Source organism: Orycteropus afer, unplaced genomic scaffold, assembly GCF_000298275.1.
Source record: "Orycteropus afer afer isolate SDZICR_OR568_19922 unplaced genomic scaffold, OryAfe1.0 scaffold00008, whole genome shotgun sequence".
In the NCBI taxonomy this organism is placed as follows: Eukaryota; Metazoa; Chordata; class Mammalia; order Tubulidentata; family Orycteropodidae; genus Orycteropus; species Orycteropus afer.
In genome coordinates this window covers 17,746,116-17,760,139 of record NW_006921595.1, presented here as the reverse complement: position 1 = coordinate 17,760,139, position 14,024 = coordinate 17,746,116, and the positions used below count along the sequence as shown (strand labels likewise).

Here is a 14,024-nt window from a genome sequence, read left to right as displayed (position 1 = left end):
TTTATGCTTATAATACGTCTACCTCTTTGTATCTAGACTCTGCAGAACAAAGCCACACTACTTTCACATTTTTTTTCTAATCTAGTATCACATTATTTTTCCCCAAGTGTAAGATCATACTAAAAGTTTAATGTCATTTAATAAATTATAGTTTATAATTCAATATATTGTGAAAAGTAAATTTTCAAACATTTGAACTATACTTTCCAACTTCCACCACTTACCTCAAAAAGAATCACTGTACATCCCAAATAAATCACTCTAAATAACTGATTAACTGATTCCTGAAAACACTACATGTTTTGAAATTATTACATTTAAAGATATATGTGTGCCTGGTTAAACATATACTCGGAACTATTTGGGTAATTGCGATGATTGAATGTCTAAATTCTATGTCAAAGCAGTAATGTCTGATTTCATAAATTATTTCAAAAGGCATTAAAACCTCTTACTGATGTATTATAAGTCTGCATTGTACAAACATGACTACAAAGAAATCCCATTTAACATTAGAGTTTGTGGTTATTCTTTCAGTACAAAACAATATCCTTGCATAAATTCAGTAGAACCATATACACACAAAATGTCTGCACTGTATAGTTTAGATTTTTAATGACAAAGATAATATCTGCTTGTACCAAATGAGTAGTAATGATGTTGATTCATTATTTGAGGCTCCATTTATAGACAACTTCTATAATCTACTGGATAAAGAAGTTATCCAAATGAGTTGGGAGACTTCAAAAACTACCCCAAACAAGCATAGACCAGATATTTCTGTTGAATATAGATACAGCAAGAATATTTTTACTAGATGATTTAATAGGGTAGATGATGTTTATGTTACTCTAACAAGAAAAGGACTTCAGATTTCCATTAATTGAAATTCTCGTTATTTAGTTAGCACAATTCAAGTCTATACTGTATTTGTAAATTATAACATGTTCTCATATGGGATATTCAAGATTTTAATTTACCTGTAGTTAAATAAGCAACTCATAAAAAAATGACTTAAAGATTGATTTAGTTTGGGAAAATATGAAGGCATACAATACAGTGAAAGTTATATATTTTAAAATATGAAATTTCTTTATCTGTTGCCAGAGGTTATATTCTCATAAATGTTGCCAAAGACCATGCTATTTTCTTGCTTATGTATTTTGTGATAGTTTCCTAATTTAACATTCCATTAGGGAAGAGAAAGATTAAATCTAGCTATGTAAATGTATGCCAATGTTTTTATTTTCTTTTACAGATGATTCAGGTTCTTTGGGTACAATATGCTTTCTGGAAAGTGGCCTGTCCATATTATCCTAAGTGAATTGATAAATAAATAAAAACAAGAGCAATATACCTAATTAAATAATAGAAAAACTAATTATAAGTTCATATTTTGAGGGTACATCATCTGTCCTTTATTATAATTTAATTAGGCTATAAACTATTTGAAATATGAAGGTTATGAATAATCATGTCATGTCTATATTTATAAATGTGGAAGTATATGATTTAAAGTTATGTTTATAAATCAATATTAGTGACTGCTATTATAATATATAGCATAATCATAGTGAAATAGCTAAATAATTAAAGAACCAATCTTTAAACTACAAGATTCAAATCATTCAACTCCATGAATACCACCCACAATATTTATACATGACAGACATAATAAAAAGAAAATAAAAACAGTTAGTAGAAATTAAATATGTGATGTTGTGGGCATAGAAAAGCTTTGAATAACTGCCTGCCCACCTTCCTGGGAATAGAATCTTGTTAACGTCCCCACATCCCCACAGCATCACAATTTCTTTTCTACTATGTATTTACATTCATGTATGCTGTAAATATATGCTGCATATATTTTCTATATTTATACTATATACACACACATATACACACACATACTTCATTCTAAGGCTCATTCATGAACATGCTGTTCAATCTGCCCAGTATAATCAAAACATATTTATTTTCCTTAAGTGATATTCATTGACAACTTTTCACTGTTGTGCAAAAATGCAAAAATATCATACAGATTAATAATCTCTCTCTAAAAAAATCTCTTTTTTAAGGTGTAGGTTTTTATTGTCATTTACAAATAAATTAAGAAATATAGTTCATTCACAAATTGAAAATAATTACAGTGTTTTTACAACAAGGCATTGCTGAGGTTTTGAATTATGGCATTTTTGAAGCCATCTGTCTTTCAAAACAAAGACATCAATAAGTTATTGGTATGTTTCTATATTTGCACTTTTAAAGAACTCATCTGAAATATGCCATCTAATTTTCATGCTACTCAAATAGTTGTTTGTGCAGATATGAATCTCATTTCTGTTTTATTTATACCACTTCTTTTTTTTTTTTTTTTTCCTGAAGTTCTCTTTAGAACAACGGGGAGAGTCTATTGAAATCACTTTTCTACAATATTTCTGGAAAGTTTTTCGCTCAATGAGAAGAGATGAAGAAATAAGTGAAGTAAAATTGAGGAAGAATGAAAAACGTTCAGGAAAGAACAGCAAATGAGAGAACTGTTTTACATGACTCCTTTGGTATCACTCTGTCTTGTGGAAATCCTAAAAAATGTTCAGTTCTTTATAACATTGATCATATTCTTCCATTAAATATTAGTTGTGGTCCTCCATTGCTCATGTTGTCTGTGACTTCCTGTTAGGAAAATAACATGGATTAATTTAAATTCACTTTCAGGGTAGAACAGTGATTTGGTTAATGAGTTTGCAAAACAGAAATTTCAAGCAACTGAAAAACTTTGCTAAGTTTTGGAGAAGGACAAAGATTTATATTGTTGCATTTGAAGAAATGAAATCTCATGACATCTGGAAATACATGAAAATGCTAAAGTGACAAACTGTTAGACCAAAATCTTCTGTGTACAAAAACAATTCAATGCTCAAAAGAGAGTAATCTGTAGCACACCCCTAAGTTTCCACTTTGATACTTCAACACTATTTCAGAAAGGCTCACCTAGAATAAAGAAAATGGTTAAATGCCTATGTTTCTCAAATGCTTAGGCTCCTCTGCTGAGCATGTCAACAAAGTGCCAACAGATACTAGAGGTTACCTTTATTCTATGGAAAAATCTGAGGCCTTTTTGGTTAAGAATGGAAAAGGACCCGCAAATTGATTATTGGTAATTTGTAACTGTGCATCATTAATAAATCACAGTGGAAAAGATTATTTTTCATGACAGCATTACTCATATAGTAAAAAACAAAACAGTAAACTTTTAAAATGTTTTCAAAGAATCAGTTGTTAGAAAGTTAATAATGGAAACTACAAGGGAAGGCAATGAAAATATTGATGTAAATAATGAGCTGATCTAAAGAAGCTCTATATGCAATCATAGAAAGTGGATCATTTGAGAAAACTCTAGATGCTTTGAATTCATATATTTTATTAGACAGTTAACTTTTCTCTACAAAATAGAAGGCAACGATGAGAGGGGAGGCCCATTCACATTTATAAATAATAATATTTGGGCAAAAAGATCTGAAAATAAATTCACAATACTGTTCCACACTTGAGCAAGCCTATTTGCAAAAGAACAGCAAAGAACAATTCAAACTGAAATTCCTTTTTCAATTATATCATGCCTATTAATTTTTATCTAGTTTCTCTTTGGGTGAATTAAAAATTAAAAAGCATTGTGTTCCCTTTTGTAAAGTTTTTTGAATACATCCAAACATTTATTTCAAAAACAAAAAGTAGTCCATGCCTTATTTCCACTCTCTTTTCTTTGAAAATGGAATAGAAGAGAGGAAAGAGAATAAGAAGATTTGCTTTTGTATGGGATGGTTTTTAAAGCTGCATAAGAGGAACAAGAAGGGCATTTGAAGGTTGGAATTTGGCTGGATTTTGAACTTTGATTTCAAAAACAGTTTCATCTTTAATAGACAGGATAGAGTTCCTTCCAAGAAATTCTAAGGAAGAAAACAATATGCATTCGAGATCTTTCCTCCTCCAACATTAAGATCTCTTTCCATATTAAGTACTGTGGTTTCTTCCAGGCTTTAGGGAGTTTGGCTTGTACCTGGGTATCCATTATATCTCTCATAGTATGGTGGTGAAATCCCTATGCAGTGCAAATGGCTAACACTCGGCTACTACCCGAAAGGTTGGAAGTTCAAGTCCACCAAGAAGTTTCTCAGAAGAAAGCCTGATGTTGTACTTTTGGAAAATCAGCCTCTGAATACCCTATGAAGCACACCTCTACTCTGACACAAATGGAGTTGCCGTGAGTAGAAATTGATCCAACAGCAACTGGTGGTTTTATTAAGGAGCTAAGGAATTACTAGCAAATAGCTTAAAAATTCAATGCTCTTAAGAGTAAAGGCTCTGAGAGGAAGTAGAGATGATTGGAGTCTACATGGTCTGGTGACTTTTCAGTCTAATCAAAGGTTGACGCTATTAGAAAAATACATACTGACAGTAGTTTCAAAATATATTGGATTACTGGGTTGAGGTTAAGTCTACAGTTAAATTTTACTTGAGTCTTCATTCAAGAGCTTGGTTAACAGCAAGATAAATAGAAAGTTGAACCAGGGAGATTATTTATTTTCATACCCCAAAATGAACTATAAAAAAATTGCTCATATATTTTTTCCTATGCTTCCTACTAAAAGAAATCATAATTTTCTAATGGGTTTGTAAAAGTAGTAATCTTAGGTCACTTTTCTTCTCCTAAAATGATCTTGCATCCAAAAAGTAGTTTAAAAATCAAAAAGAGAAATAAAAGAAATACTAATCTAATGTATTTATTGCAGGATTAAACAAACACTTGCAAAATATTAGAAAAAAGATAATTTTCTTAAATAATTTCATCCTACAATGGGCACAGCAAAATCATGGATAGAAAATAATAATGGGGATTAGTTTAAAAATTATTTATTCCCAAATTATTATTTATATGCAAATAGGCATGTCCAATATGACAAGAAGATTGTACTAAAAATTGACACAAGACAAAGTGTGGCTATTTGCAAGTGGAAATGGGCCATTGTAGCTATTTGACTTTCTATACTTCCAGTTACATTGGGTAGCTAAACCAAGAATGGTGACTTTATTTTCAGTAATCCAAAATATAGAAAATGAATTTGAATATCACATTGGATGATTTTATAAAGAGAAACTTTTCATATAAAACTTTTACTGTGTTAGTGTCAAACTTTGGCTATCTTCTCATGCAACCGTGACATGAGGGAGATACCCAGTTTGTCTTTATCCAGACACATGTATTATTAAAGACAAAACTCTCAGGTATGAATGATGATATTGAATCAAAATCATGAGGTGGCAGAGAATAAAGGAATCATGAATCATCCAAGCAGAAATGTGTTTGGATGCTTATAGACAGGCTGACTATTTCAAATACTCAACCAATTTTCAAGCTGCAAGACTCTGCCATGGAGGTTATGTCAGGTCCTCAAAGTAGCTCTGATAAGAGCCAGACTTTGAAGAATGACATCACAGCATCAGTCTAGACTGATCTGCTGATATCATGGCTTCCTAAAATAGACAATACTTCCTACGGTAACATTACAACATGGTAACTCCCTGGAAATCAGCGTACCTTGTAGGTAACTCTGGTGTCGGGGGCACGACCGGGCAGCTGGGCAAGTCGGTTATTTCAATAGCCCTCAATCTCTAATATAAATATAACAATCATACAATAAATATTGCACAAATATATATACAAAAGTGAAATTATACTAGTATAAAAATAGAGCATGAAAGAGCTACTATCTAAATATCTAATGATCATTTATTTTTAACAATACATTTCTTTAAATTAGCAGTTCTGCTCTTCCAACTACATTCTTTTTTGAAGAACATATATATATATATTTAATATTTCTCTTCTGGAACAAGTTAGCAGTGCTCATGTTCTTATTTGAATGTCTAGTCTGTATAAGAAATGGAAACACAGAAAATTACAGAATATATATATTTCTTTCAAAATAATATTCTAGAAAACATGGAGTAACTCTTGCCACTTTTTTTCCACTCTGTGGTTAAGCAATTCTATCCTCATGTTATAAGGCAAAAATATGTTTGGACCATTATCTTAGTGAGCTTATTTTACAGATATTTTATCTTTTTACTAAAAGATGCAGTAGGAAGAACTGAATTAAGAAATATCTGCAAAATATAGTGGAAACAGACAGCTCACTATACCATTTTATGTAGTTTTATTCAATTAATGCAACTTCCTGTTTAAATGAATTTCATGAAATAATTATGCAAGGGCTATTATTTAAAACACAAACAAAACACCAAAACCAAACCTGTTGGTCTCAATTCCCACTCACAGAGACACTACGGGACAGAGTACAACTGCTCCAAATGGTTGCCAAGGATGTAATCTTTACAAAAGCAGATTGTCACATCTTTCTCCCATGGAGCCATTGGTGGGTTTGAAACACCAACCTTTCAGTTATCAGCCAAGCATTTTAACCACTGCACACCAGAGTTCCTTAAAATACAGGGAAGGCTACCTAAATATGCATGACGTTTAGATGTGAATTAAATGAACCTTTATGTGGATTTTAATATTTGCAGTGATAGGCAAGGCTTGTTGTTGCCCTATTAAAAGGCCCCTTTATACTTGATGATCTAATTTACATAATCAAATGCATCTACTTACAGGCCCAGAGGGTGAGCTAGAAAAGGGAATTCATCCGATTTCTAAAACTGGCATTATTGAGGACAGCATGTATTTAGTTTATGTGTTTTTCCTTGGTATAATACACATAAATCCATATTTATAAGGCATTCAATATTTTATGAAATGCTGTTAGGAACTCTGTTTTTTAATAGACTATGATGCCACAAAATTATGTTGAAAATAAGTATACCATGAATTGCATAGAAAAGAAGACAATAAAAATACACTATTCTTAATACAAAAGGGCCAAATTTGTATAAAATCAGATTCCTTAAATGCTCATCTAAAGCAGCAAGTTGATGCCTCTAGAGTGGATGGCAGTCTTCATTACATGATAGCTGTTGTTGTTATGTGCCGTCGAGTCGGACCTGACTCATAGCGACCCCTCCTTGGGTTTCCCAGGCAGTATCACTACGGAAGTAGATTGCCTCATCGTCCTTCCGAGGAGTGGCTGGTGGGTTTGAACCGCCAGCCTTCTGGTTAGCAGTCAAAGTGCCTTAGGCATTACGCTACCAGAGCTCCCTACATGATAGCAGTGGGAGGGAAATGTACAAAACTCACTTTCTCAGCCATTTCATGAGAGTGGTGCAGTGAATGCTCCCTTTCTGAGAACATCCTTCTCTGTTCATAGCTGGCTAGTCGACAAGTGAGCCACGAAGAGAGAGTGCAGCCCCCGATCCCAATGCATGCGAGGGACATGGAGGCGAGGTGCAGAGGGTAGAGGGAAGAGGTCTTCTTTGTAACTGCCCGAAGGAACTGAAAATTCAGGATGCCCCCAATGAGCCCGCAGATACAGCAGGCTGAGAAGAGGATCATCTATTAAGAAAAAGGAGAGTGGTGTTAGAATGGAGGCAGTGAAGCTAACTAGACCAGAGATGCACTTCCCCACTGCAGGTCAAGGGTGACTGATACATAATAATAAGATGGCCCCTTTGGTGTTTCATGGCTAGATGGAGCTACCTTTTCAGCTCAAGTTTTTTATCCATTCTGATTTACTGAGGAGAGACTAGACCACAGGATTTCAGAAATTGATTGCTGACTATATTAAGGCCAAGGAAATGCCTTAGGACAGTTTTGAAGTAAGCAAATTTGTCTTATGTAGATTCAGATTTAAATCATTATTTTATATTTACTGTGTACTACTATCAGAATCCTAGGTGGTACAATTGTTAAGCACTCAGCTGGTAACCAAAAGGTTGGTGGTTCTATCCCACCAGTGGCTCCATAGGAGATAAGACCAGGTGACTAACTCCTATACAGATTTTAACCTAGGAAACCTTATGGGCAGTTCTGCTTTGGCCTATGGGGTCTTATCAGTTGGAATACACTGTAGGACACACATAACAACAACACCATGTGCTACTACAGGAACCCCTGAGTGGCACAATTGTTTAATTGCACTACTCGTTTAAATTGGTTATTAATGGAAAGGGCTTCACTACTAATTGAAAAGTTAGTGGTTCAAATCAACCCGGAGGCACCTTAGAAGAAAGACCTAGTCATCTGCTTGTGATAAATCACGGCTATGAAAAGTCAGTTCAATTCTGAAACACATGAGGTCACCATGAGCTGTAATCCACTTGACAACTAGTTAGTTAGGTAGTTATTTACTATTATGTTAGGAATTTTAACAAATATCATCCTAATTACCCCTCCCAACAATCCTCTGAGAGAGATAATAAAAAATAAGTAAAAGAATGGTGAGAAGGTAACATTCAAAGTTAAGGACTGAATTCAGATTTTCTGGCTTCAAATCCAATTTCCCCCATAATGTACAGATACCTTCTCATAAAACTACCATTAGTTCCATCTAGCTTTAAATCTTTATACCTTCCCAACTATGAGTTCAGGGAATTTAGTTAAATCCTTTTTACATTCACTAAGTAGTGTGTGTGTGTGTGTCTATCTATTTCTCCAACAAATAGCTTAGGACTCACTGTGGACTCGCCCTGTATGTTACAGTCTCGTATTACTCTGTGGCACCACAAAGAAGAATACACAGCAGGTGTTCCATAAATACTTTTTGATAGGTCTTTTTGGAGAAACACAGAATGTGGCTTTGCTTTTGATCCTACCATTTGTTTGATCTGGGTCTCTATTAGTAGAACTAGAGGATTTTATTCAACCTAAATATCATAGGATACCCTGAAGAACCAAGTATAATGCTTTCTGTGTAGTAAATGTTCTGTAAATATTTAATAGATTTGATTGAATATTCCAATAGCCTGAAGAACTTTTATTTAGTTTTTTGCATCTAGACCAATTTCTTCTATGGCTTTCATGGTATTTTATAGTATGAAACTAATTTAATTATCCAACCTTATTTCCATTCTCCTCTCAAACACACATTCTCCTCTAATCACTTCTCTCGCCCATCAGTATAGCTTGCTCATTGTCACATCAATGATATTTTGCCTTCCTGGAAATAATTTTGTATCTTCTTTGGCCTTCTCAATGGAAGGTCCAAATCAAGTTCAAAGCCTTCCTGGACTTTACTGAACTCCCCTTTTGCTATAACTCCCCAGGGCAAACTGATATAATTCACTTTAGCATTTAATTTTATATTAAATTTTAATGTTATAATTTAATATTATAGTATTATTTAATTATCAATATTAATATTATTTACTATAAACAATTCCATTTACTATGTACTTCCTGAGCAACTGCCATGAGTTATGCTCTCAGCCTGCTGCTGGCAGTACAAAGAAGAACAGCTCACTATCTGTCCTCCTGAGTACATAGTAGTCTTGTGGAAGAGAAGATTCAAAATTTCAGCAAGCTATGGAAAATAGTTAGCAATTGGGAAGAATTGGATGCTCTAGAGGTAGGAAGGAGGGCAATTTAACCCAATGAGGGTTTTTGGAAGTGGCTTTTTGAGAAAAAAAGTCATCTCAGCTACGTGCAAGCAGCAGTTCCCTGCAGAGGGCAAAGGCATAGATGTAGGAAACAGCATAATGGGCGGAAAGGACTAGAAGTAGTTGATTTTGCTTCTCCACCTTAATTCAGTTTTCCTTACTGTGTCAGTCTCAAAAAGTACTTGTCACTAGGGCTCTAAACCCAGTGGTGGATAAGTAAATTATTTTATAATTGACTAAATATGATATTGAAAATTGATTATCAAATAAATAAGTCACCCAGTTAAGTGGGAATTTGTGGCTCTCAATTCTGATCAGCATCAAGCAGCTGTATTCCATTTTAAAGTATATTCAGATGCATGCGGCTTCTTGGGAATCTACATCAGTGTTTACTGATTGTCAGAATATGTTGTTGTTGTTATGTGCCGTCAAGTTGTCTCTAATTCATAGTGGCCCCTCCTTGGGTTTCCGAGGTGGTGTCTCTATGGAAGTAGATTGTCCAACCTTCCTTCTTAGGAATGGTTGGTGGGTTTGAACTGCCAGCCTTCTGGTTAGCAGTCAAGTGCCTTAGGCACTATGCCACCAGAGCTCCCATTGTCAGAATATAGGGTAACATATTATATTCTCATCTTCAAATAATAAATTACTTTTAATTAAGAAACTAAATGACAATTTTAATTTACCATCACAGGAATAAAACATCTCTCCTGATATATTCTCATTAATTCTTAAAAGCACAGCATTTCATTAATAGGTAAAGACAGATCATTCTCACCTAGTTGTTTAAAATCTGTATCCAAATTTATCTAAAATGCTAAAATCTGTATCCAAATTTCTAATTATATACTATTTTCAAATCCCACCAGGTTAGAGATTCTGGCCCCCAGGGATGTTTGGAGTGGAGAATTTTCACATACTTTGATTGGAGGGTAGAAAATGTTTGATAGCTAAATGCGACTTATAGGATCTCCAGATGGCAGAGGAGGATAAAGTGGGTGGTAGTTTCTAACAAGTTCAAATCTTATGTTTATTTTTTCATCTTTCATAACTTACAAGAGAATTGTTGTCGTTGCCTGTTAAATTGATCCTAACTCATGACATCCTAATGCCTGCAGAGTCGAACAGCTCGATAGCATTTTCAAGGTTGTGACCTTTCTGAAGCAGATCCCGAGGCTTGCCTCTGGGTGAATTTGAATCACCAACTTTTCTGCTGTTGGTTGAGTGCTTAACTGTTTGGGCCACCCAGGGACCCAAGATAGAAAAGAGACACTGATAACTTAAGAAAAAAAATCCTTTCTTTCTCTCTTCTGTCCCTGCCCCCTTTTTTTCCTTCTATAACTCAAAAGATCATTATGACCACAATAGCCATACAGAGTCTTGATACAGGAAGAGTGCAGAAAGAATGAAAGCCATGTCTAAAGGATGATAAAACCCAATCCTACCCACTGCCATCCAGTCTTTTCTCACTCACAGCCACCTCCACTGGGTTTCTTTAAGGATGACAAAGCAAAATAAATAAATAAATAAAATTTTCACTGCAATGTAGTCAATCCTAACTCATAGCAACTCCTCCTTGCGTTTCTGAGGGGATATCTCTATGTAAGTAGATTGCCCAGTCTTCCTTCCATGGAGTGGTTGGTGCATTTGAATTCTCAACCTGGTTAGCAGTCAAATGCCTTAAGGACTATGCCACCAAAACTCCTTTAAAGGGTGACAGTCTACGCAAATTATTACACTCTAGGAAAAGAATTTTTCCAAAATGTTCTTTTCTCCAATTACATAGCTTAATGAAATGTCTTTGTTAAGCAATAAAGTGCCTAAAGCAATGGAGTTTTCATCCTTTTTATCACAGCAGATTATCAAGAGAAAGATATGATTAGAAAAGTGAATTAAACAAAAAGAACTCTTCATGTCTTACCCTTCCCAGCTAACTGGTCTCCTCTTGTAAAGCTCTTCTTCATTTCAAAGACCACTTTCTAGAGTACAGGTTCAGTATTAATCTTGCCAATTTGTAAAGATCTAGATCTCTCCTGTACCCAAACCCAAATTCACTGTCGTTGAATCAATTCCAACTCAGAGAGAACCTATAGGAAAGAGTAGAACTGGCCCATAGGGTTTCTAAGGCTGAAATCTTTATGGAAGCAGACTGCCTCATCTTTCTTTTGCTGAGTGGCTGGTGGTTCAAAATGTTGACTGTTTGGTTAGCAGCCAGATGCTTTAACCACTGTGCCACCAGAGCTCCTTATGATCTCTCCTATGGTACTCAAGAAAATGAACAGTGCTTTTTCCTTCTTTCCAAACTCTCATAAAATGCCATAGAAGGCAGAGGAGAATCCATACTAGAGCAGCAGAGGTTCTCCTTCTGCCAGGATGAGCACACATGGGGAGCATGCTCTTTACCCCCTGAACCATTCCATAATATCATTGAACATCTGTAAACACTTCAGATGATGCATTCATGACATTAAAAAAAGATGATAAGAAGCTTTGAGAATTAACTGTAACCATAACGAGACATCTGTCTTGTTGCTTTATTAAATTAGCTTTACTGCCCAAGAAGGCCAGTAATCCTTAGGCCTTGTTCCATATTTAACCAGTTAAATCTCCCATGAACGCAAGTTATGGTTTTTTCAGCTTCCTGTAGGATTCACATGATTGTCTGGTACTCTACAAACTGAAAACTAGAGACTCGCACCACAGCAGTCATGAAGGGCTACATATTCATGTTACATAAAGAGTATATCTTTTTGTCACAGTCTCCAATAATCTTGATGGTTTTCTTTGAAAATAATAGAAGCAGGATTTATTTGTCACTCTTCTTTTTATCCTAAATGAGTAACATTCAGCATATGAAAATTGTCTCGCCAGCATTTCTGTTTTTGAGGTCTTATGTTTCAAATACTCTAACATACAATATAAGCAAGGTAAAAACTTACAACGAGTCCAGATTTTTTTTTGGCGCACAATATTCCACATATGCCACAAAGTAGAAACTGCAAAAGAAAAGAAAAGTAATTACTTCTTATTGGAAGATAACACAGCCCCCCAGCTTTTAGCTTAAAGGTCATTCATGACATTTCCTCCAGGGAAGCTCAAAATTTTACATTCTTTTATGTTATTTATGTAATAATAGCATTAATACATAATACTATTCCTTTTGGATTTCTCATTTCATCAAAGTCTGGGAATGAAGATATCTTATTCTGAAATAGTAAAGGGATAAAATAATAAACTTGAATGAAAATGTAATTTTTATAAATTTGATGTAGGTCACTGGAGGATTTAAGCAAAGCTTGAATCAGTTTTAAAAAAATAAACACAAACTCACTGCCATCGAGTCAGATCCAACTCATAGTGACCCCTTCTTGGGTTTTCAAGGTGGTATCAATATGGAAGTAGACTGCCCAATATTTTTTCCAAGGAGTGGCTGGTGGGTTTGAACCACCAGCCTTCTGGTTAGCCATCAAATGCCTTAGGTACTATGCCACCAGAGCTCCTTGAATCACTTTTAGCACCAGGAAAAATGAGACAAAAATAATTTTGTTTTTTCCCTTTTACCACCTTCTTACCCCTTCCCACCTCTCAAAGGAGAAAGGTGATGTGATGCATTTGTTCATACTAAGCAGTTAGAACTCAATAGGTTATAATACAGGTAGGGAACCTAGCATAAATGGAAAGACAAGGTATCAGAGAGGAAGATGTTTTTGTATGGAACACATTTTTTGTACCCTTCAAACTGTATCAGGTAGAATAACTACCTCCTCATTCCATTAAAAACACTGACCTTGCTGATATTTTGAAAGAACACAAGAGGATGAAGTTATCGATGGCATATTCCTTGTTCTAAGTAAAAGCATCAGTGACATAATTGCTCTGCAAAAGCAGCTACAATGGATCATCTGACAGTGACAGACCATTAAACATTTTGGTTATCATAAATTGGTAGATTCTTTAATTTGGAAGGAAACATTTATGGCCATTTGATTGCCAATTTGTACATACTTACAACCTGAGGTGAACTATATAAATAAAACAATAAAGCCATTAATAAGTAATAAACCCATGGAAGTCTTCCATATTTGCAAAGAAAACTTCAAATGTGGCTAAGCTTGTTTTCATTTGATCAGGAATTCCCTCACCCCCTCAATTTTGCTAGTCCAAATCAAAATTAAACACAGATATAGCCTCATATAAGTATTCACACCTGGATGGATTTTTAAAAATACATATTAAAATATTCTAAGGATTATATGGAAATAAGAATGTAAAAATCATCAAGAAAATTTGAAAAAAAAAATAGGTAAGGGAAATTGTTGCAAGAGAATTTTCCTCATAAGGGAACAAAGTGATTATAAATGGTCAAACAGTGCAGCAAGAGAGTTAAATCAAAAGACATTGGTATATGTAAGAATTTGCTGTCTAACATAGATGAGGTTTCAGATTAATGGGGAAAGGAACAATTAATGTATTTAGGA

The 14,024-nt window shown here is 34.5% G+C and overlaps 1 protein-coding gene across 1 annotated transcript in view; it reads right to left on the bottom strand.

Annotated features, from left to right (window-relative positions):
* Window positions 1-2,613: 2,613 nt before the first annotated feature.
* Window positions 2,614-14,024, bottom strand: part of TMEM196 (transmembrane protein 196) — a 61,272-nt gene continuing 49,861 nt past the window's right edge. Inside the window, exons 2-4 of the mRNA XM_007946027.1 lie at window positions 12,486-12,542; window positions 7,253-7,507; window positions 2,614-2,673 (exon numbers count right to left, since the gene is read on the bottom strand). Of these exons, the coding sequence (XP_007944218.1) occupies window positions 2,614-2,673; window positions 7,253-7,507; window positions 12,486-12,542 (372 nt within the window). The remainder of the gene's footprint in view (window positions 2,674-7,252; window positions 7,508-12,485; window positions 12,543-14,024) is intronic.